This window comes from Pseudomyrmex gracilis, unplaced genomic scaffold (genome assembly GCF_002006095.1).
Source record: "Pseudomyrmex gracilis isolate BER0280 unplaced genomic scaffold, ASM200609v1 scaffold_60, whole genome shotgun sequence".
NCBI classification, from domain to species: domain Eukaryota; kingdom Metazoa; phylum Arthropoda; class Insecta; order Hymenoptera; family Formicidae; genus Pseudomyrmex; species Pseudomyrmex gracilis.
Window position 1 is genome coordinate 78,228 of NW_018020644.1, and position 21,143 is coordinate 99,370.

At 34.6% G+C, this 21,143-nt stretch overlaps 3 protein-coding genes across 9 annotated transcripts; 1 reads left to right on the top strand and 2 right to left on the bottom strand.

Moving 5' to 3' along the window:
* Positions 1–2,061: 2,061 nt before the first annotated feature.
* Positions 2,062–11,997, bottom strand: LOC109854120 (heat shock 70 kDa protein cognate 3). 2 transcript variants are annotated; one of them, XM_020426915.1, is made up of 12 exons: positions 11,885–11,997; positions 11,711–11,770; positions 11,352–11,563; positions 8,808–8,955; positions 8,391–8,610; positions 7,933–8,165; positions 7,608–7,824; positions 5,104–5,212; positions 4,593–5,013; positions 4,148–4,513; positions 3,652–4,055; positions 2,062–3,536 (listed from the first exon to the last, which is right to left on the bottom strand). In XM_020426915.1, exons 3-12 carry the CDS (start codon positions 11,474–11,476, stop codon positions 2,885–2,887), a joined length of 2,895 nt encoding a protein of 964 aa, XP_020282504.1. In that variant the 5' UTR covers positions 11,477–11,563; positions 11,711–11,770; positions 11,885–11,997; the 3' UTR covers positions 2,062–2,884. The 2 variants fall into 2 exon arrangements, with proteins under 2 accessions (XP_020282504.1, XP_020282503.1); XM_020426914.1 differs by lacking the exons at positions 7,608–7,824; positions 7,933–8,165; positions 8,391–8,610; ... (2 more) ...; positions 11,711–11,770; positions 11,885–11,997 and adding an exon at positions 6,472–6,621 and having other exon boundaries at positions 5,104–5,257.
* Positions 9,064–16,150, top strand: LOC109854121 (nucleolar complex protein 4 homolog). Of its 4 annotated transcripts, none has more exons than XM_020426917.1 (7): positions 9,064–9,568; positions 12,577–12,798; positions 12,888–12,990; positions 13,154–13,564; positions 13,707–13,754; positions 13,860–14,220; positions 14,344–16,150. In XM_020426917.1, exons 2-7 carry the CDS (start codon positions 12,661–12,663, stop codon positions 14,846–14,848), a joined length of 1,566 nt encoding a protein of 521 aa, XP_020282506.1. In that variant the 5' UTR covers positions 9,064–9,568; positions 12,577–12,660; the 3' UTR covers positions 14,849–16,150. The 4 variants fall into 4 exon arrangements, 3 of the variants coding, with proteins under 3 accessions (XP_020282506.1, XP_020282505.1, XP_020282508.1); XR_002250179.1 differs by lacking the exon at positions 9,064–9,568 and having other exon boundaries at positions 12,533–12,798; positions 14,344–14,936; positions 15,452–16,150; XM_020426916.1 differs by lacking the exon at positions 9,064–9,568 and having other exon boundaries at positions 12,533–12,798.
* LOC109854119 (probable myosin light chain kinase DDB_G0279831) lies at positions 16,006–20,281 on the bottom strand. 3 transcript variants are annotated; one of them, XM_020426911.1, is made up of 9 exons: positions 20,022–20,281; positions 19,864–19,932; positions 18,373–19,732; positions 18,072–18,277; positions 17,477–18,005; positions 17,140–17,300; positions 16,842–17,053; positions 16,304–16,678; positions 16,006–16,091 (listed from the first exon to the last, which is right to left on the bottom strand). In XM_020426911.1, the coding sequence occupies exons 3-9, from the start codon at positions 19,677–19,679 to the stop codon at positions 16,062–16,064; spliced, it is 2,820 nt and encodes a 939-aa protein (XP_020282500.1). In that variant the 5' UTR covers positions 19,680–19,732; positions 19,864–19,932; positions 20,022–20,281; the 3' UTR covers positions 16,006–16,061. The 3 variants fall into 3 exon arrangements, with proteins under 3 accessions (XP_020282500.1, XP_020282502.1, XP_020282501.1); XM_020426913.1 differs by having other exon boundaries at positions 18,373–18,637; positions 18,782–19,732; positions 19,864–20,281; XM_020426912.1 differs by having other exon boundaries at positions 17,477–17,990; positions 19,864–20,281.
* Between the last annotated feature and the right edge of the window lie 862 nt (positions 20,282–21,143).

Genomic DNA, 21,143 nt, shown 5'->3' on the forward strand with positions numbered 1-21,143 from the left:
CTCTGAGTAAACTAATGTCGGATAGTTTCACAGCGGAGCAAGTTATGTATTATTGTCATTATATTTGTTACAGTTGTATATTTCGGCACATTAGGCGGATTAAGATATAGGGAATTGATTACATGTCTATGATAATTCCGTGCTGTTTTTGTTACGATATGTAGAAACTGGATTCTTATTAAAAAATACAAAAATTTCTTAAATCCAACAAAAAGCAATTTTGTATTATAATATTCTTATTTCCCAAGCAATTGCTTAAAAACATATTTATATTTATCAAATATTGTATAAATTTAATCTTCAATAGTATCCTAATTTCGAAGTAGTACTCTAATTAAGCAAATCCTATCGATTAGATATATATATATATATATATATATATTAAATGGGTACAAAAGTTTTGATGGATTTTGTGATAGAGAAAAAAATAGATTAAGTAATTTTATTAAGAATGAAATGATTTATTCACATTCTACAACAGTAAAACATATTAGAAAACAATAAGAATTACTTGATACATCGTTTATTGCTTGACTCTTTCTTCTATTAAATCCATCAAAATTTATCCACTCGTCTTATGTTTTAGAAAAATTATAACTAGAGACTTTTAAAAAATCTTGGTTAGAATTTTAAAATGTATTTTCAGCAGACGTTTACATATGTATGTCGTTTACACACTTACTGCGAAGAGCGATTGATAAGCACCCGAAACGCGACGCATAAAAATAGCAGTTATCGTTGTCGATGGTAAGTTTCATTCTTCAGAAGAGATGTCAAACGGTGGCTCATTATTGCACGTACTTAGCGTTTGTGTGAAACAGCTCGCCAGTGATTTTTTTTACACGGACCGCATTCGAGGAGTGCGCTATCTGCACTATTGGGTTGCATTTTATCATTATTTTATATTTCATGAGCGAGTGTAAAGTGATAGAATAGCGCAGATAACGCGCTTCCTAAACACAGCCACTAAAAAGCTCACTCTTCAATTGTTGCCAAAATTTACGAGTTGAAATTGCTGCCTCGTTTGTCAGACATATGGTATCTCCGTGCGATTTCCATTTATACCCAAATCTGAAAAAAATGGTTTGGTAAAAAGAAATTTTCGGGTAACAGCGAAGTCATCAATGATGTAATAAATGACTATTTCAAAGAACTCGAAAAATCATTCTATCAAAGTAGTATACGTAAGTGCTCTCGAAAAGCAGTTGATCAAAGTACATCGAGAGAAAAGCGACTAAATTGAAAAATAAATATGTTCCAAATCGATAAAGTGAAATCTTTTCGTTTGGGATACTTATCGATCGATCGCTCTTCTTATATTTAAAGAACTCAAAAATTTGAAAAATCACCAAGTTTCACAAATATATATCTTTTATAAATCTTTTACATCTTGAAAAAAAATTTATATATAATATATCGATAGAAATGAGAAAAAATATGATTTACTGAAAAAATCTTTATTCTTATGTTATTGGTACATATTGCATTCACACACGGAAACAGCTACATTATACATAGTATGATGTACCTCAGCAGCAGATATAACGAGTTACAAGTCTGCGCAGATTCATTCATACATATATCATTCACTCCCTTAATCGCACATACTTGTCGAAAAAACTTGTCAACGCGCAGTTTGCTCCGCGATTAACCAATCTGATTATCATACGTAATAGAACATACAAAACAATTTGAAATAAATTAACGACACAGTGGAGTAATGTGTACTAACAAGAGAGGGACAAAAGAAGAGCGTCAAAATGTTTCGTCCCCGGCTCCTCTCATCAACTGGTTTTTCTAATGAGAAGATTAAGGTATTAATACCTCCTGGCAAACACAATACAGAATTAACTAACGATAATTATAAAATCGATTTATAATAACCGGTTTTTTGTTAAATTGGCAATGTCGTAAAAATACGAAATTTGTCGAATAAAAGTTTCGCACAAAGCTACATGGAAAAAAATTTACAAAAACACTAATTACGACTTTTTTTGGTGCAGTCTTTTTCTATACGACATTTATAAATTTAAACGGACATGAAAACTTTTCAGATACATCTTGTACACATCTAGTCGTATGAGTTAGAACAAGTTTGGCTAAAGAAAAGGTGCGAGAAAACGTTAAATTAGCATTAGGTTATTATTGCGTTGTTGCGTTTTTGTCGTACAACAGAAAAAAAAGATTTCAAATACACAATCGAATCCTTCTATTCTTAATACAAAGTCGGAACCAGACTCCACCTTTATTCTTATTCTCTTCCTCCAGAAAATGGCTGTGAGAAACGACAAAATTAAAAAGGGAAGAAGTTTGTCAAGAATAGAGAGAGCTAGAAGAGATTTGACTGTATATCGATTAGCTAGCTTATCGGATAGAATTCTCTACAGAAATTTCTGAGAGAATAGCCAATTAAATAACAAACAACAAAACAACAAATCATAAAAAAATATAACAAAAAATGCAGTAACGTAATATTCGGCTTAGAATTTATAAATATTTACGGCTAAACATATTCCGACGTATGTTTTCTTTAATTTTTTTAAACACTCATATATTCTATCGCTTTTTGATACTTTCTCGCACTTTTCTTAAAAATTTATATACTTATCTAACAGAGACTCGTATTCTTACTGCACATTTAGCTTCGCAAAAATTTTCCTTAACTTAATTATTAAATTTACATATAGTATATATTATATGTTAGCAAAACTTAGAACCTGACTGCTATTATTAACTAAACGTACGGCGAGAACGTACATGGCCTCGCGAGTGTACTTCGCTCAGCCACTTGTAGTAATCAATGATATTTCTGTAAAGTATTTGCTTAGGAGGCGAGTAATCAGTCTAAACTGTAAATCGAAGCGAACGGATCGCTAGCTTGCAGTTAAAGCTCATCTTTAAGATCTTCTTCATCGCCAGTTGGTGGGACACCGCCACCCGCGCCCTGATACAATTTGGCTATGATAGGTTGAACGATGTCAGTAAGCTCTTTCTTTTGCTTTTTATATTCTTCCGGCTCCGTATCTTGGTTGTCCTCCAGCCATTTAATCTTTTCCTCAATCGCTTCCTCCATTGTGGCTTTGTCCGCGTCGCTTACTTTCGAACCGAGCTTTTCCTTGTCAGCCAGCTGATTCTTCAGCGAGTAAGCATACGACTCGAGATCGTTACGTGCCTCTACGCGCTCTTTTAATTTCTTATCGTCATCAGCAAACTTTTCCGCATCCTTGATCATTCGCTCGATATCATCGGGCGTTAAGCGATTCTGATCATTTGTGATGACAATCTTTTCACGGTTACCGGTGCCCTTATCTTCAGCCGATACCTGCATGATGCCGTTAGCATCGATCTCGAATGTGACTTCGATTTGCGGTATGCCTCGTGGTGCCGGCGGAATGCCAGTCAAATCAAACTTGCCAAGTAGATGATTGTCCTTGGTCATAGGACGCTCGCCTTCGTACACTTGAATTGTAACGGTGTGTTGGCTATCGGAGGCCGTGGAGAATATTTGAGACTTTTTCGTGGGAATGACTGTGTTTCTGCAAGAATAAACAAATAGAATACAGTTTAACTGCAGACATTCTCATAAATTTGATAAAGTTAACTCTAACTTTTGATAATCAAAACTCTAAATAAATAATACTTTGTACTTACCTTGGAATAAGTTTAGTCATTACACCACCAACGGTTTCGATACCCAAAGTGAGAGGATTAACATCAAGAAGTACAATTGCATCAGTGTCTTGTTCTCCGGAAAGTACACCGGCTTGTACAGCAGCACCGTAAGCAACGGCTTCGTCGGGATTGATACCGCGAGACGGTTCTTTACCACCGAAGAATTCCTTGACTAATTGCTGAACCTTTGGAATTCTTGTTGAACCACCAACCAAGACAATTTCATCCACGTCTTTCTTACTCATGTCGGAATCTTCCAAAACTTTTTGCACGGGTTTCAAAGTGCTGCGGAAGAGATCCATGTTAAGTTCTTCAAATTTGGCACGAGTCAGTGTCTCGGAGAAGTCCTCACCCTCGAAGAATGATTCAATCTCAATCCTGACCTGATTAATATATAGAAAAAAACAGATTAATAAAACATAAATAGAAGCAAAGAACAGATTAACAAAGTGAGTTTTAAAAAATCACATATTACCTGATGGCTAGCACTGAGCGCTCGCTTGGCTTTCTCGACCTCACGACGCAGTTTTTGTACAGCTCGGTTATCTTTACGGATATCCTTGCCTTTCTTCTTCTTATAAAGCTTGATGAAGTGATCCATTACACGTTGATCGAAATCTTCGCCTCCCAGATGAGTGTCACCATTAGTAGCGACTACTTCAAATACGCCGTTGTCAATAGTAAGTAAGCTGACATCGAAAGTACCACCACCCAAGTCAAATACCAGCACGTTTTTCTCGCCGTCTTTTTTGTCTAAACCGTATGCGATTGCAGCGGCGGTTGGTTCGTTGATAATCCTCATTACAACCAGACCAGAGATTGTTCCAGCGTCTTTAGTTGCCTGCACAAAAAGTCACAGAAATTACATGTCAGAATTGTGATTTGTTATCACATATAATATTATTTTTTTTATACTTTACCTGTCTTTGTGCATCGTTAAAGTAAGCCGGCACTGTAACTACCGCATGAGTAACCTTCTTGCCAAGATATGCCTCAGCAGTTTCCTTCATCTTGCCCAATACCATAGCGGAGATCTCCTCTGGCGCAAAGACTTTTTCTCCCTGACTAGTCTCGACTTTGATGTGCGGTTTATTATTTTTTTCAATAACTGGGAATGGAAAGAACTTGACATCATGTTGCACTGTGGGATCTGACCATTCACGACCAATTAGTCGTTTGGCATCGAATACGGTGTTTTCCGGATTTGTTGTTAACTGATTTTTAGCAGCGTCGCCAATCAATCGTTCACCATCATTAGTGAACGCTACGTAAGATGGTGTGATACGGTTACCCTGATCGTTGGCTATGATCTCCACACGGCCATTTTTATAAACTCCCACACTAGAAGAGAAGATAAATATTATATTTATTTAACTTGCCCATAAAATAGATTTTTGTGTTCAATTATATACATCATAATAATATCCTTACCATGAATATGTTGTACCCAAATCAATTCCTATTACTGTGCCAATATCTTCCTTCTCCTTATCTTCTTTCGCAATTGTGATGACTGCAAGCAGCCCCACTATTAGTAGAGCTTTGGCTCCTTTCATATTGTGTATATATGTCTTACACACTTTACCTATATTAACAATAATTATACAGAATTAACTTCAAAACATAAATTTTTTTTTCATATAGGAAAAATAGAAAACTTGGATACTCTCTTCTACATATATAAATTTCAAAAATATTTATATATTATTAACATTCAAAGATGTTTTTTGGGTTTGAATCGCATTAGTGTCATTTTTATATTGATGTTTCGTGAACATTTCAACTCACTTCATTAGGGTTTCAAGAGCAGCCTGATACTTCATACATATATTATTATAGTTATATGTATTTGTAAACATTTTTTATAAGTTTTAATATTTATATAATTTTTAATAGAGAAATAAATATAGTCAAATTATATAATTATTATTACTATAATTTAATTAGCATAATTAGTATAATTTAATATATACACATATATATATATATATATACATGTGTGTGTGTGTGTGCATATATACGTACATGTATACATGTATGTATGCATATATGCAGATTACAGTCACAAATCTGTTTATAAAAATATTTATAAATATTTTATTTTTATATTTAAAAGTATTTTGTACATGCTAATATAAAACATTTTACTATGTAAAATGGGAGGAGCACTTTTAGTCTTTAAAAAGAATATATCTATATCATTATGCATATTCCATCAGAAAACTTTTTATGCATGCACATACCTTAATTGAATAACATAATAACATAATCAATTTTTACAATGCTAAAAAATGCTATCAGATCCAAACTGGGAGGATTTTGGTCTGATAAGTATGTCACGCGTCATCTTATCGAGTTTCCAAAGATCAAACCTGGTTCAGTGACTAAATTATTACGATTGACACAACTAATAAGCGATCTTCGGAAGCGCATAAATACATGGAAATTTCCACAAGATTCTCAACCGGAAAAATATTGAACAAGTTGCGATCAAACGTGGCAATTTTATCGAATTCTTCAGATATAAAAGAGAATTTTTCTTCAAAATTACTTTGCAAATTAAAAGTGTGAAGGAAAAAAATTGTTTGGAAGCCACGTCAGCTGTAAATGATACCGGTAACTGACAATGGAATGACAGAAGACGTCGGAAAATCCCAAACGTACAGAGATCTCATTTCTAACGAACGCCAACTCCGATTAACGTGTGTCGATGCACATTAATTCCAACAGAGCCTTCTTGATGTAACACGAAAATTTTATTTTGAGAAAAACTAGCGAGATATTTGGAAAATCACTCACCAGTCAAATGTCTGTCGTCAGGTTGCTTGCTGATTGATCTCTTGACTCTCTCAAAGTTGTATTTCGTACAGCGATACGTTGACAAACTGATACAGGTACCGAACACAGAGCCGAATATTAACGGGAACGTTATATCGTGGCCGGTGCGGATTGGAAGCTCGAGAGAAGCGCTGATGGAAGCGACGATACCGATTGGCTGTCGCGCTTACAGCTGGCCGTAATACGTTGGCCCACGTCACGAGTACTCCTTCCAGAACTTTCACGCGATTCGCGGTCGGCTGATTAGATAGAGAGAGCGGACACGTGGACGTCGTCTACGCAAGCTCAAGAAACGTACCAAAAGAGAAATCTCGAGATTTCGACTCTTGATTTCGTCTACAATTCTCGAATTAAAGTATCAACAGTTGCATTATTTCAATTATTATAAGCAGTCTTAAAAAAAAAAACAGAATAGGAACAGTTTAAATTATTTTTTGACACACACATGCGGCATTGTAAAAATATTTCTAATATTAATATTTAAAAAGAAACAATCACAAAATTATTTTATATCGAAGATATTCCAACAAAAACATTAAATATTCTTCAAAATACAACTGAACATATAAGTAGCAAGAAAAATAGATTTGAAAAAGGAGTTTTATCTTCTTTCTTTTTTTCAAGAATAAAATGAGATAATTCTACGAAATGGGTTTATTATCATCTTATTAACAGCTATTTATTTTACAAACATGTAATATTGATATTTTATTTACATACAAGGTGTTTGAAAAGTTGACCAAGCCAAAGTATGAAGGTAGATTAGGTTAATCTGAAGACCGAAAAGTCATGTATCATTTTGTACAAAAATTCGGAATAGTTATTGAGCGATTAATGTAACCCAATTTTTAAATCAATCATATTATACAGACACAATTTTCCCCTCCCTTTTATAGTATCTTTTAAAACTGTATTTGTCCGTTATCTTGGACAATAAAACTAATCGAAACACTATTACGCGCAGACCGCATTATTTTACGTCATTATTTCGCTGGAATTATTTTGAGCTGTCAGTGAAGTACACATTTATAACTTGCTTTTTAGTTGCAACATATCCAGAATCAACGGTGTAAAATATGTTATAATACAATCAGCACCTGCTCTTCTCATAGAGAGTAATATTTCATTCAGTACATTCTCTAAATTGATTGCGCCGTTTTGCGCACCATGATGCAACATGGCATACTCTCCTGAAACTTGATACACAAATATTGGATACTCTGGATGTGCATCTTTTGTCTGTCGCACCACATCTAAATACGGCAATCCTGGCTTTACCATCAGCATGTCTGCTCCTTCATCTACATCTCTTGCCTTAAAATAAAAAAAAAAACAAATAAAAAATAAAGACATTCCATACATATTATACAACCAAAGAACGAGTCTGTGATAACAAAAATAAATAGGGAGAATAAGACTTACGGCAGCTCTAGCTGCTAACCCGTTGCTACCAGGAGGTAACTGATAACACTTGCGATCGCCAAATTTCGGTGCAGATTGTGATGCATCCCGAAAAGGGCCGTAAAGTCCTGACGCAAACTTTACAGCATAAGATAAGACTGCTACTTTATTCAAATATCCAGCAGTAGCTAGAGCTTGCTTTATCGCACTTATTCTACCATCCATCATATCAGATGGCGCAACAATTTGCGCACCTAAATAACATTTTGTTTTGTAAGAAATTTGTATAACAATGATTTTAAAGATAACTTATAACAAAAGTTTATTATAGAAATGTGATATCTCTCTCTCTCTCTCTCTCTCTCTCTCTCTCTCTCTCTCTCTCTCTCTCTCTCTCTCTCNTCTCTCTCTCTCTCTCTCTCTCTCTCTCTCTCTCTCTCTCCCTCCCTCCCTCTCTGTCACTCTACTCTCTTTCTTACCAGCTTTTGCATACGATACAGCGACTTCAGCGATTCGCTGAATGCTGTAAGTATTATTAATACTACCGTCATCATTGAGTATTCCACAATGACCGTGACTTGTATACGCACATAAACAAACATCGCATGCTATTAATAAGTCAGGAAATTTCCTTCTTAATAAGAATACAGCTTGTATAATAGGGTTTTTTGTACTATCAGCATTACTGCCAATTTCATCCTGAAATTACAATTCAATTATCAGATGCTTTATTAGACAGAATTTTTAAATTAAATATATAAAGTATATATAGAAAAGAGAATTAAGTTTTACATATACATAGTTATATAAAATAATACTTCATACATATATTCTATAAATACATAATTGTGAAGCAACAATAGTGCTTATAATAAAGTACTTTTTTTATAACATACTTTCTCGAGATACTGCGATACGCCAAATAAGAGAACTGCCTGCAACCCTTTTGCTACCAAAGGTTGCAACATTTTTTCTAATTGATTAATACCATAGCGATACACACCAGGCATGCTATTAATGGCATCTTTAGCGTTTTTTTCATCTCTAGAATATATGTGAAAAGATTTTATTATATATTTTTAACATATAATATTACGCGTTAATATAATTATTTAGAGAACATTAACTACGCCTAATACCGAATTTGCTTACTTAATGTAATTTTGCACAAATAAAAAGAATCTGTAAAAAGTGTTAGTCTGTTTCGCAAATCGAATAATTAAGCATTAGAATTGCTGATCTCTCGTAGGTTAGGAAATCTGTCATTTTTACTGCATGCAACGATGTGCGTACAAGTAAACGATCAAAGTGATCAGCGCATACTGAGCATGCGCCAAGTTTGGACTAGGACACTGTTTCAAATATTAATGACCATGTTCAGCAGACTGAGCAGATCAGTGAGCGCTTAGTGATTCTTCAATATGATTGGTTTCTACACTTAGATCCAGAGAAGATCTAAAGGCAATCATATTAAAGAATCACTAAGCGTTCACTGATCTGCTCAGCCTGCCGAACGTGGCCAATGGGAGCTCTTTCTAGCTACCATATGTATATCCCTCTACGCGTGCTGGAGGACCACCTTGGGGTTTTAGTGGGTTCAATCCCACACTACGGGGCTCTCCCCCAAGAGTCAGAGTGTGCAAAGGCATTTCCCCAAGTAAGTAAATAAATAAATAAATTAATTAATTAGTTAGGGAGGTATCCGGGGTCTTTCATATGTGTGATGCAAATTCAGCATCCCGTGTGAATTTAAGAATTGAGATTTCAATTCAAAAAACACTCACTTGTAAAAATTTACAAGTAGAATTCGTTACATGTGTATATATATATATATACACGCACAGTTTCCGCACAAACATCCTGCGAATGGCTCGTAAGGCCTTATATATTTCTTGTTGATAATTAATTAATTAATTTAAAAAAAAGAAAAAAAAGCTACCATATACGTAATACTAATATATCGCTAGTCGCGTATCTTCGCGATGAGCATAGACGTAGAATGTATAGACTGCGCGTTCCCTACCTTTGCCATGTTAAGAAAATGTCTTCAGCGTTGAGAGAGACAGCTGGTGTTGAACAGAGGCCTCATCTTTGTCTAGCGAAGTAGTGGGAGAAAAAGAAGTCTTCGCTGATTGAGATAAGGTGCGTTCGCTTTGGGCGCTTTAAGCGTCAGTCTGTCTTTATTGTTGTTTAAATATAGAATAAAGATAGACTGACGCTCAAAACGCGTAAGCGCCCAAAGCGAACGCACCAAAAGCAGCTGGATCTTGCGCGAGAGAGGCTACTATATTGTATGCCAACAATATAACATAGGTCCTGCACCTAACGTTTGGACTTGAGGTCAGCACTCTACTAGCGATATATTAGTATTACATATATGCCAGCTACGTACACAGGTGACACTGTGTAACACAGTGTCCATTAGTGTGAGAAAGAGCGTATCAGTGTGTCTCACTCATACTAGTGGACACCGTGTTGCACAGTGTCGCCTGTACGTAGCTGAAAAGCTCCCACTGACAGTACTGAAAATCTATAGGTTCATGTTTTATGTATCCTATAGATTTTTCAGTATTGCCAGTAATAACCGAACAAAGCCCTAGTGTGCAAAAATGTAACTACACGTTGATAATTTTTAATAAAACTCCACGACCATTAAAATTATCATATTAATATATGTAACACAGTTATAATAATTACCATATAATATGATGATATCATATTAGTATATATGTTGCTGATATAATTAAGAATGTACAATAAAATCTTTCATATATTAGAGATAAAAAAGATATTAAAGATGTCATTAATAGCATGTCTGGTGTATATTGACATGGTATTAATCAATGAGAAAAAATGTAAAACTAACAAATGTAAAATGTCAAATTATTGAGATGTAAAACTTACTAAACAGTGCAAAGATTGTGCATGCAAAGCAAAATTTTACACTGAAATTTCTATGCAACACTTTCAATTTCATTGATGGTTCTCACATCTCCAAATTTTGTTATTTTTGTTTATGCAAGAGAGTACAAGAAAATAGAGCGAAGTTCTATTTTCTTATGCGTTCTCACTAAAGTATATAATCAAGGAAGCTGATAGTACTGCCTATAAGTTCCAGTATAAATTTCATTTTACATGGAATTTCAAAAACTTACATGGAACATTCTATAAGCTCCGTTAACATTTGATTGTTGAAATACAAGTTAAATCTACTATATTTCAAAATGTGTAGTATAAGTCCCTTTTAAATTAAACTCCAATGCATGCACATGTGACCATAACGTAGCTCACATCGCTACAGACTGTTGGAATAACAGATTTCTTAACCTAACCTGAGTATATAATAGTCGTCAAGAGTTTAGCGCTTAATAATTAGCTTTGCGAGGCAAGCCGACGCTTTTTTCTTGCGGATTTTTTTAATAATCCAGTATCATACTTACGACACGAATATGGGATACATAAGATTATTAGCAGTGATTTCTACATTTGGTGACTGCCACTGTCTTAAAACAGGATGAAAAATTCCACTGTGCAGAGTATGTTTAGCGGAAATGGTTGTCTTCATTTTCCTTTTTGTATTACTGTCTTATCTTATTTATATAGTTGTTGTATGCGACTTGATCTTTTATCGATATGATATCTATGTACAGTTCTAAACAATTTTCACATTTAAAGCAAATTAAATAGATGTTATTCTAATTATAAAAAAATTATATCAAATGTACGTACATTTCTTTGAGCAACGCACTAACGACTGAATAAGTGACTAAATTAAAAAATATTTTGATGAATAACATACCACGGTTTTGGTGCGCTTGTGTGCTTGGACCGAAATCGGTTAATCCATACGCCAGTCTGTCTGAATGTAGATATAAAGAATGTTATAGCAAATATATATGCTAAGGAATCTAAAAGTTATGTTGTCGATTGAAGAAGACCGTGAATCGATACTTCCGCGACGATGGTTACTCACTTTGTAATCGCCAATTAGATAATATACCACGTAAACACCGTCCCACGACTCCCATGTAAACAATAGATGCGCTCAGACGATTCAACAACAGTGCAGTGATGAAAGATTTGACCGGCCAGCACCAAAAGCACTGAGGTGGTGGGAGCCACTGAGAGCACGCATACAAGCGAACCGCCGTCCGTGTGCGTGACGTCACGCACACGGACGGCGGTTCTTGCTTGTGTGCGTCTCCCAGTGGCTCCCACTCTTGGTGCTGGCCGGTCAAATCTTTCATCACTGCTCAACAGTTGCACAACGGTTGAGAGATAATCACTTATGATTGGATCATACTTTTGAAATCGTAAAGCCTATGTCACACTACGGATTGGGATTGAAATTGGATTGAAATTTGACCAATCAGAAGAAAGAAAACCAATCCTAAATTTAGTGATCTTCGCTCTGATTGGCTCCAATTGCAATCCAATCTCAATCCTAAAGGCCGAAGCACAGACTTTTGCACAACGCATAAGACATAAGAAAATCAACCAATCCAACTTTTTGTTTTCATCCCTACTTCTTGTTCTAGAAAGCTTTGATTGGTTGATTCTAATATGTCTTATGCGTTATACATTATGCAAAAGTCTGTGCTTCGGTCTTTAATCTAACTCTAACCTGTATGCTCAAATCAAATCTACTAACCTCATCTTATATAGCTACCTATCCTAACCCGAGCAAGAAGAAGAACGTATTCTCCACCTAAAAAAAAGTAGTGAATAGTAGTGAAGAGAGTAGAAATAATGACGGACGCTTCGGACTTACCGGGCGCATCCACGAGTCAGAGGACGATGTCGAAGTTGTTACGACAATGGGCTCAAGAGTTCCTCACTTTGCGAAAACATGCGAATAATTTAATAGACATAATCAGCCACTGGGATGTAAGGAAAAAAACTAAAAAACCACGTGTAACTTACATGTTCGGTGCTTAAAGCTAAGAAAATTTAACAGATTTCTCTTTTGTTCCTAGGACTGTACTATTACGTGTCTACTCACTCTTGAAACGATATTCACGGAAGTGCTTAAACGTGGCGATATGTATCTTGAACGTACCATAGCTCTTACTATTTCAGGTAAATCCAAGCTATATCTGTTAATGATCTCAGAGATTTTCGTGTGTGCAAGATTTTGCACGTATTTATGTATTACATTTAAATACATTTTAAATACATGTATGTATAAATACTTTGTATACAACTTTGTGTGTACATTTCATTGTTATGTTGTATGAAACAGAACCTAGCGCTGAATTTCGCTACATTACTTGGCTGAGAAACTGTTATGAAGAAGTTTGGAAGAAAGTATTATTATCTATGGAAAGTAGTCGATTAACTATTCAGCTGCAGGTTCTTACCACAGCAATAAAATTGATGGCAGAAGAGGGTAGAACACCGTTAGAGCCATGTGACAATCCAGGCTATCACTTTCCTCTACATCGTCTAAGACCCATTCTCATGACATTACTCTCACCTGAAAAAGACAATACCAATTTAATATCAAGATTTCAAGAGATTGCTGGATATCCTGATGCTCTGTATTATACATGGAAATGCCTACCCTCTCTTACACCAAAAAGACAACCTCAAGAAATTTATATTAAGAATTTGTTAGAGCTTATAGACAAAATACCAGTGCCAAAGGAAGAAGGTACGGTCTTTTTTAAAACTTATATTATGTTTGGTGAAATGAGAACAATTCAAATGTAAGAATATTCCAATGTGTGTGTGTGTGTGTGTGTATATATATATATATATATGCATATATGTGTGAATGTGTTTGTGCATTTTAGGATCCAAACTATCAGACAATAAAGAACTGTTATGTGGATCACAACAAGGTAAAAACATAGATACATGTTCTACAATTAGTAGTTTTATGTTTTTTGTAAAAAGTGTTTTTTGTTTTCTTTGTCTATAATTCCATCACTTGAATTGTTCGTCAGGTGCTACATTTACATGGGATCAATTTGCTGTTAAACGCGCATTAAACAAAGTCTGGGCTTGTGTTATGCACTGGGAATTAACACCGCAGTTACACAAACAGCTGTTAATAGTTTTATTAGAACGAATTATGTCACATCTAGATAAACCATTGTTATTAACTGATTTTCTGATGGATTCACTAGACGCGGAAGGTTCTATTAGCGTGCTTGCATTACAAGGTGTATTTATATTGGTCACTAAGCACAATCTAGAATACCCGAATATTTTTACCAAGTTGTATTCAATGTTTGAACCTGAGATCTTTCATACAAAGTACAAAGCTCGTTTGTTCTACTTATCTGATCTATTCCTCAGTTCAACGTAAGTATCTTATATTTTCAATATTGTGAAAACATGTAATAATAATATACTAAAAATTATACATGTACACATATATATATATAACTATTGTTATAAGATTTGAAAATTTCGGTGTTTTTTTAGACATTTGCCAGAAACGTTAGTAGCCGCATTTGCGAAGCGACTCGCACGTCTAACGTTAGTTGCGCCACCGGAAGACATTCTAATAATCCTGCTTTTTGTGGGCAATCTGTTGTTGCGACATCCTGGGCTGAAGAGGTTGATTGATCACCCACAAGGCGGCGAAGTTACTTCATATGCCACAATGGGCGCAGGCGACCCATTTCTTATGGAGGAGCGTGATCCATTGCTAAGCAATGCAATGCTCAGCAGTCTCTGGGAGATTCGTGCATTACAACAGCACATTTTACCCAGTGTGGCCAGTGCTGCGCAATTCATTCGCGAGCCACTGCCTTCAGTCGAATACGATATGGCATCGGCACTGGAGCGTAATAGTGGCTACATCTTTGATCGCGAACTAAAGAGTAAAGTCAAAGACATCATGTTGACATTCGAAAGACCAACCTCTATGGCGTTACTGAAAGGGGAAAAATTATTGCAATATTGGCAACTCACAAGTACATATTGATTCTATAAGTCAAGAGTGCAATATGTTAGAAAAAAAAAATTTATAGTTGGAAAATGAGACTAAAACACGCGATGGATTATTTACTACGGTAAAAAATAAATACTTTTGTGTTTTTATACAGCATATCTATGGTAAGAAAAACAACAGCGTATTTTTTGTGCAGCGTTGAGCATCTACATTTAAAATATCGAGACGCTTCAAATTGTACTCTGAATAATTTAATTTTTATAAAACAAAAAATGATACTTTTTGTTTCGACTGATAAAATGTACACACGTGTGTGTGTGTGTGTGTGTGTGTGTGTGTGTGCGCGCGCGCGCGCGCGCGCGTGTGTATGTGAATTTTTAATATATATCGATATATATTCTGTGAAAAATATATATCTATATAATTCTACGTATAGAAGATTACGTAAATGCGCAACGCTGACATTACTTAATTCTTTCCCTGCTTTTGTTATTTTTATTTTACAAAAATCGATAGAAATGATGGAACATATCATTAGTTTTTGTTTTATACATATATCAATGTAAACGCATGTATAGTGAAAAATGTTAATAATTATTATTTGTAACAACTAACTTGTTATCCACTATATTTCAGACACGTTGCATGTAGCTGAATAATAATTTTTTAATTAAAAAAATAGAAACGAACTATCCTTAGTATACTCATCGCGGCGAAAGAATTGAATCTTTTCACATTATGAACAATGAAGTAAGAAAGTCAAATAACCGACATATGATTAATTAATTCGAATATATAATATTGTAGATAAAAGTTTTGTAAACTTTGAATAAGTTTTACGGATTACCAGATATAACTTTCTCTAATCTATTTGTAAACTTCAAATTTGAGATAATAAATTATAAATATTTTACTCTAATAGATAAAGATGTGATTTGCTTTCACGATATAACGTTAAAATAGTATACAATGTATATACCCACACAGTTTTGTATTTGATATATGTATATAGGCATATAGGCATGCATATGTAATAATTCAATTGTAATTTTATTTATAATACTCTAAATCATACACTTCTCTCTTTATACATATATAAAATTGTGTTATCATCATCTTTTTGATACACGTCCGAACACATTTTCATATATTTGCGTTCCATTGCAAATTGTCTGTGTGTGTGTGTGTGTGTGTGTAAATACTTTTATGTACATCATTAAATCGATAAACTATTTTTCCGGTAATATCATGTCTGACGTTGCTTTGTATCCAATGACTAGAAAAAAAAATACGACTTATTAATTTTTGCTGAATAAATTGCAGTAAAAAATTGTTCAATTTACTTTTTAGATACACATAAATCTTGCATACAAATATGTACACACAGATTTTATATGTAATAATGAGAATGCATTCTTTACTTTTCAAAAATTAAAATTATCGGAATTAATATTGGACACAACAAAAAATAATTAATGAATATTTCACCTGAATAAACTGTTGCCATTCTTCGTTGGTCAAAGCAGTTTTTATCTTCACGAGAATGTTTCCTGGAATATTCGGACTAAGTGGCGTGATATTCTGTGTAGTAGGTACATACTGGATTTGCAGCAATTCAGCTACCGTGGGTCTGGCTTTCGGATTATGTTGAAGACATTTTCTTATTACATCAATCAAAAGAGGCGGTACGCGCTCGGAATTTGCGGAACTATACGTCGTGGCCGGAAAAGTGATGTTCGGTTTCGGATTAGTTATAGCGTTCACTTTTGCCCAGTGAGAACGTATATGATGAAAAGGTGTATATCCGTACACTAGACTGTACAGAATACAGCCCAACGACCATACATCTGACTTGAAACTTATCTGTTAAGAAGCAAGGACATGAAATTAATTTTCGAGATACTCACCTAATTTATTTTTGAATTTATGATTCTCAATCGCGACTAACACAACATCAATTTATCAATTTTAAAAAATTTAATTATGTCCCGATCAAGATTGCTTAGTCATTGTCACATTGTCTCACCTTGTATTTGACATTATGAGTCGGCGAATTCGGGTTTCCGCCGGTGTCCATCAAAGCTTCTGGACTGATGTAATTTAACGTTCCAATTGGATTATCTTTTACAACGGATGTCATATCTGAATTTATACTGGAAGCAATTCCGAAATCTATCAGCTTTAGTCTGCCGCGTACCAATAAAAAATTTCCTGGTTTCAAATCAGAATGTATAACACCTAGCATAAAAATATTATTTAGCATGTTATAGGACAAAATATACAATTGTTTAATAAGCAATATTCAAACATGTATTAATTTTTACCATTCTCGTGTATATATTTTACAGCTGTGAGCATTTCGGTCCAATAATATAGAATCATTGTGAGAGAAAGTTGCTTTTCATCCGACATTGATTTTAGGAATCGACTAAGATCAGTATCACCCATTTCCATCACTACATATACCATACATCCTTTGATTTCACTGCAAAAAAAAGATTGAGTTTTTCTTTTAAAAGCAAATTAATTTAATTTTAAATTAATTTTGTCCAGTGAATTTTCTCAGTGAGGAAAAAGTTCTGTCAGAGATCTATTGTTACTTTTAAAGATCAAACGGTCTTGTTATTTTACAATTCTATTATGTGTGTGATGTATACTCACTAGTCGAACATTTTGACAATGCAGGACGCCTGTAACTTACGCAGCATAGAGATCTCGTCCAAGCAACCCTGGGACGTGTCCTTGTCCATTTTACTCAAGTCCACACACTTGATTGCGCGCAACTCGCCGCAGGATAAGTCTTGCACCCGCAGAACCTCACCGCACATTCCTCGACCAAGACAGCCTAGAATCATGTACTCTCTGTTCTTCACAAACAAATTTTTTTCCTGCCATTGTTGAGGAATACTCGATGGTACGCTGAATTGCACGTTCGCCACTTGGTCTACGACTTGCCGCAATTTTTCGTGCTGTTTCTCGTGAACGACGTTATTATCCGTATTGTTTTTCGAGGAATCCTGTATTGCTTGTACACCTATGTCAAAACCACTCATTACTTGTTTACTTTTACAACTTTTATCTTGCGTAGTTTTCCTATTGTTTTCTGGCAATGTATCCGGAACATCAGGCTGCTCATTCTCTTTTGTTTCTTCTATTAGTTTTGCCGGTTTCAGATCTGAGTGATAACTCTCTTAACGAAATATAAAATTATACGTAACAATTTATTATTGTATATATAAGTAGTTATAATGCTTACCTTTATTGTAATTTGTTTCTGTTTTCATTAATTTTTTAATAGAATTTACTACTCTTATAGTTCTGTCTTCTTGATACGGTTCAGGTTTAAGACTTTTCGCTTCGATACCTGTGTGCGATACGTAAGACTTAGATTCTAAAAAATGAGTCGAGGAATCACCGTGTGTCATAGTATCAGCTAAAGGTTGTCTCACGTTCTTCAAATGTCTGTAATAAAATTCTATTAATATTCTGAAATTGTTCAGCAGTGCAGCATGCAGTACGCTTTTTAAATAATAATATAAAGTGTATTTATTACGAGCCTCATAGGTTCTGGTTTCTCTATAATAGGTGTACAGACTATATTCCTTAACGTTTGCACATGATCTTTCGTTGTAAAACTTTTTCCTTCGATAGGTGTTTGTCTCATAGTATTATGACACCAAGTAGAAAATATCGTGGAAGGAGTTTGAACGTTACTCTTGCTCGGTTCACTTGACAATTTGCTCTGCGGAGTTTGGAACAGTTGCTTGTGCGACATAGATGGATTTGGATGCATTGAGCCATGTAGAGACTTCAAAGGAGTTTCTGCCATTAAACGATTCATCGCAGTTAACGATTTCCCCATTTCACTCAATGAGGGTGTACATGCACTTTTTGCTGGTGTATATTTCTCGTTTGTTTCATTTGCGCTGCTATATTGTGAATTATATCGTGTAAAATGCATCATACTTGCAGATGTTTGAGGTACACAAGAGCCTGATTCCAGCACAGTATTTGGAACCTTGTGAAGTTCATCTTTATAACTCTTACTTGATTGCTCTATAAAACCATGTGCCTTATACTGTTGATCCCCTTTGCTTAAATTTAATTCGTCACTGTTTTGTGATAGCATCTTATTCTCTATTGATGTACTATATATATGTTCTTCTTTTTTTTTATTTAATATGTCTTCCATATGATGCATGGAGATAGATTGCATATTTTTGTACGTACCAAAATGTGTGTTACAATAAGATTTGTGAGCTGTATATAAGACAGATGACGAAGGTAAACTAGATTGTAACATTACATCTGTCAAATCATCACAAACAGTATCAACTTTGAGCCTTTCTAAACTATCAACTTCAGGACTTTTTATAGCACACATATCACTGTGTCTTTCCTGTATCTTTTCAAACTTGCAGCTGTGAGAATCTTCTTTATTTGTGTTACTGATTAATACATTACTTTCAGAACTTACAAATCCAAGTTTACTTTCTTTCTTACTATATGTACTACCTTCTTTTTGCATAGGATTAGTTTTTGAGCATCCTTCTTCTAAATAAGACATAGAGTTTGTGTCTTTTTTTTTCTGAGATGATGTTTCCAGTATATCTTTAGAACAATCATTTTGTGGCATAAATTGTGATTTATCAAAATCTAATTCACTTTCAGATTTACAAGCTTTCTTCTCAATTTTATTATTATCATCATCATCATCATCATTATCATCATCATCCTCATCACTTTCAAGCATGAGTGCCTTGAGATGTACTGGCTGAGATTTTGGCAGTGTGACATTATGTTTTAATATTCTACTGCTAATATTATCAAAACTAGAACTTCTATTTGCTGGAAGATCCGACATTATTCGAAGATTTCCAAAACACTTTACACTGATTTATAAAAACGGAGCTTATGCTGCAAAAATCAGATACATCGTATTGAACAACAGAAACTACTTTATGAAAAAATTGTACTATGATAAAAAATTATAAAATATTAAGTCACAATAAATTATAATAAAAGAGTTTCTCTTTTGCAATCTTTACCTGATTTGGCAACTTTGTTTGGATCGACAAATTCAATAATCCTCACTTGTCAAAATAAAGCTCAATTCACTAAATTGTCGAATAAATAAAGAAATCAACGATAATTTATGTTTGTTACTCTTGCCCTATTACAAGATGTCATGTAAAAATTTATTTACCTAATGCGTTTACGTATTAAGATGTCAATATCACCTCATTACCACGCTTTCTTGACTCGAATGCTATCAAATGCTTTCGGCTTGTGTTTGCCTTTACCGGCTATTACATTCCAAACATACTTCTGATATTTAAATCCGTCAGCGTAACGTTTATTGGTTTATATGTTAGTAATCTATTATAATATAGCGTTTTTGATTAGTTGAATCGCTCCCGTTTAATGACATCATTTGGCACATCGACCAATCATGGCTGTGTTCCAAATTTATTGCCAACACGCTGCCAGTGCTAAAATTGTATAATATATGTGACGTAAACTATAGATCTTTATCGCTGGCAGTGAATTTTGGAACACAGCTAATGTGTAATAGCACGCTGTAGCCCTATTAGCCAATTTTTTCACTTCCTAGATAAGTTTCCGATAACTTTATCTAAAAGATATCTTCCAAAATTGGTTTTCAGAGGAATTTATCCAGAGAATAGCTATCGAGAGGTATGAAGAAATCGGCCGAAAATTGGTTCTTCTTATTGGTTCTCAGAGGAATTTATCCAGAGAATAGCTATCGAGAGGTATGAAGAAATCGGCCGTATGTCTATGGCCAGAGAGAAGCCTGAGAGCGGCCATGCCATTGTAGTTTCTTACGACGGTTTCAGCCGCTGGTTTTAGCCGTATTTCCACAAAAGTGGAACTCAAAGGCCGTTCTACATTAAACGCAAGTAACAGATCACGTGGAATTGACCAATTGCAGAGTCAAATCAGCCAATCGACCAACGTGATTGATCAGTTCCACGAGACCTGCGACTTGAGTTTCATGGAGAACGGCCTTTGAGTTCCACTTTTGTGGAAATACGGCTAAAACCAGCGGCTGAAACCGTCGTAAAAAACACGAAGTAAGAATAAGGAGACTTAACTACACAAAGTAAAAGTGGCTATGAAAAATGTTCCGTGTAAGAGGAGGTTAGCTAAACAGAATAACTTGCAACATTTTATCGCCATCTTGAAATTGTAAATGACAGATAGTAAGAAAAGATTGTAAAGGTTAGAAGAGTACACAGAGAGCATAAAACGTATGAAAATAAAAGAAAAAAATAAGATATAATAATAAGATATAATAATTTTTACT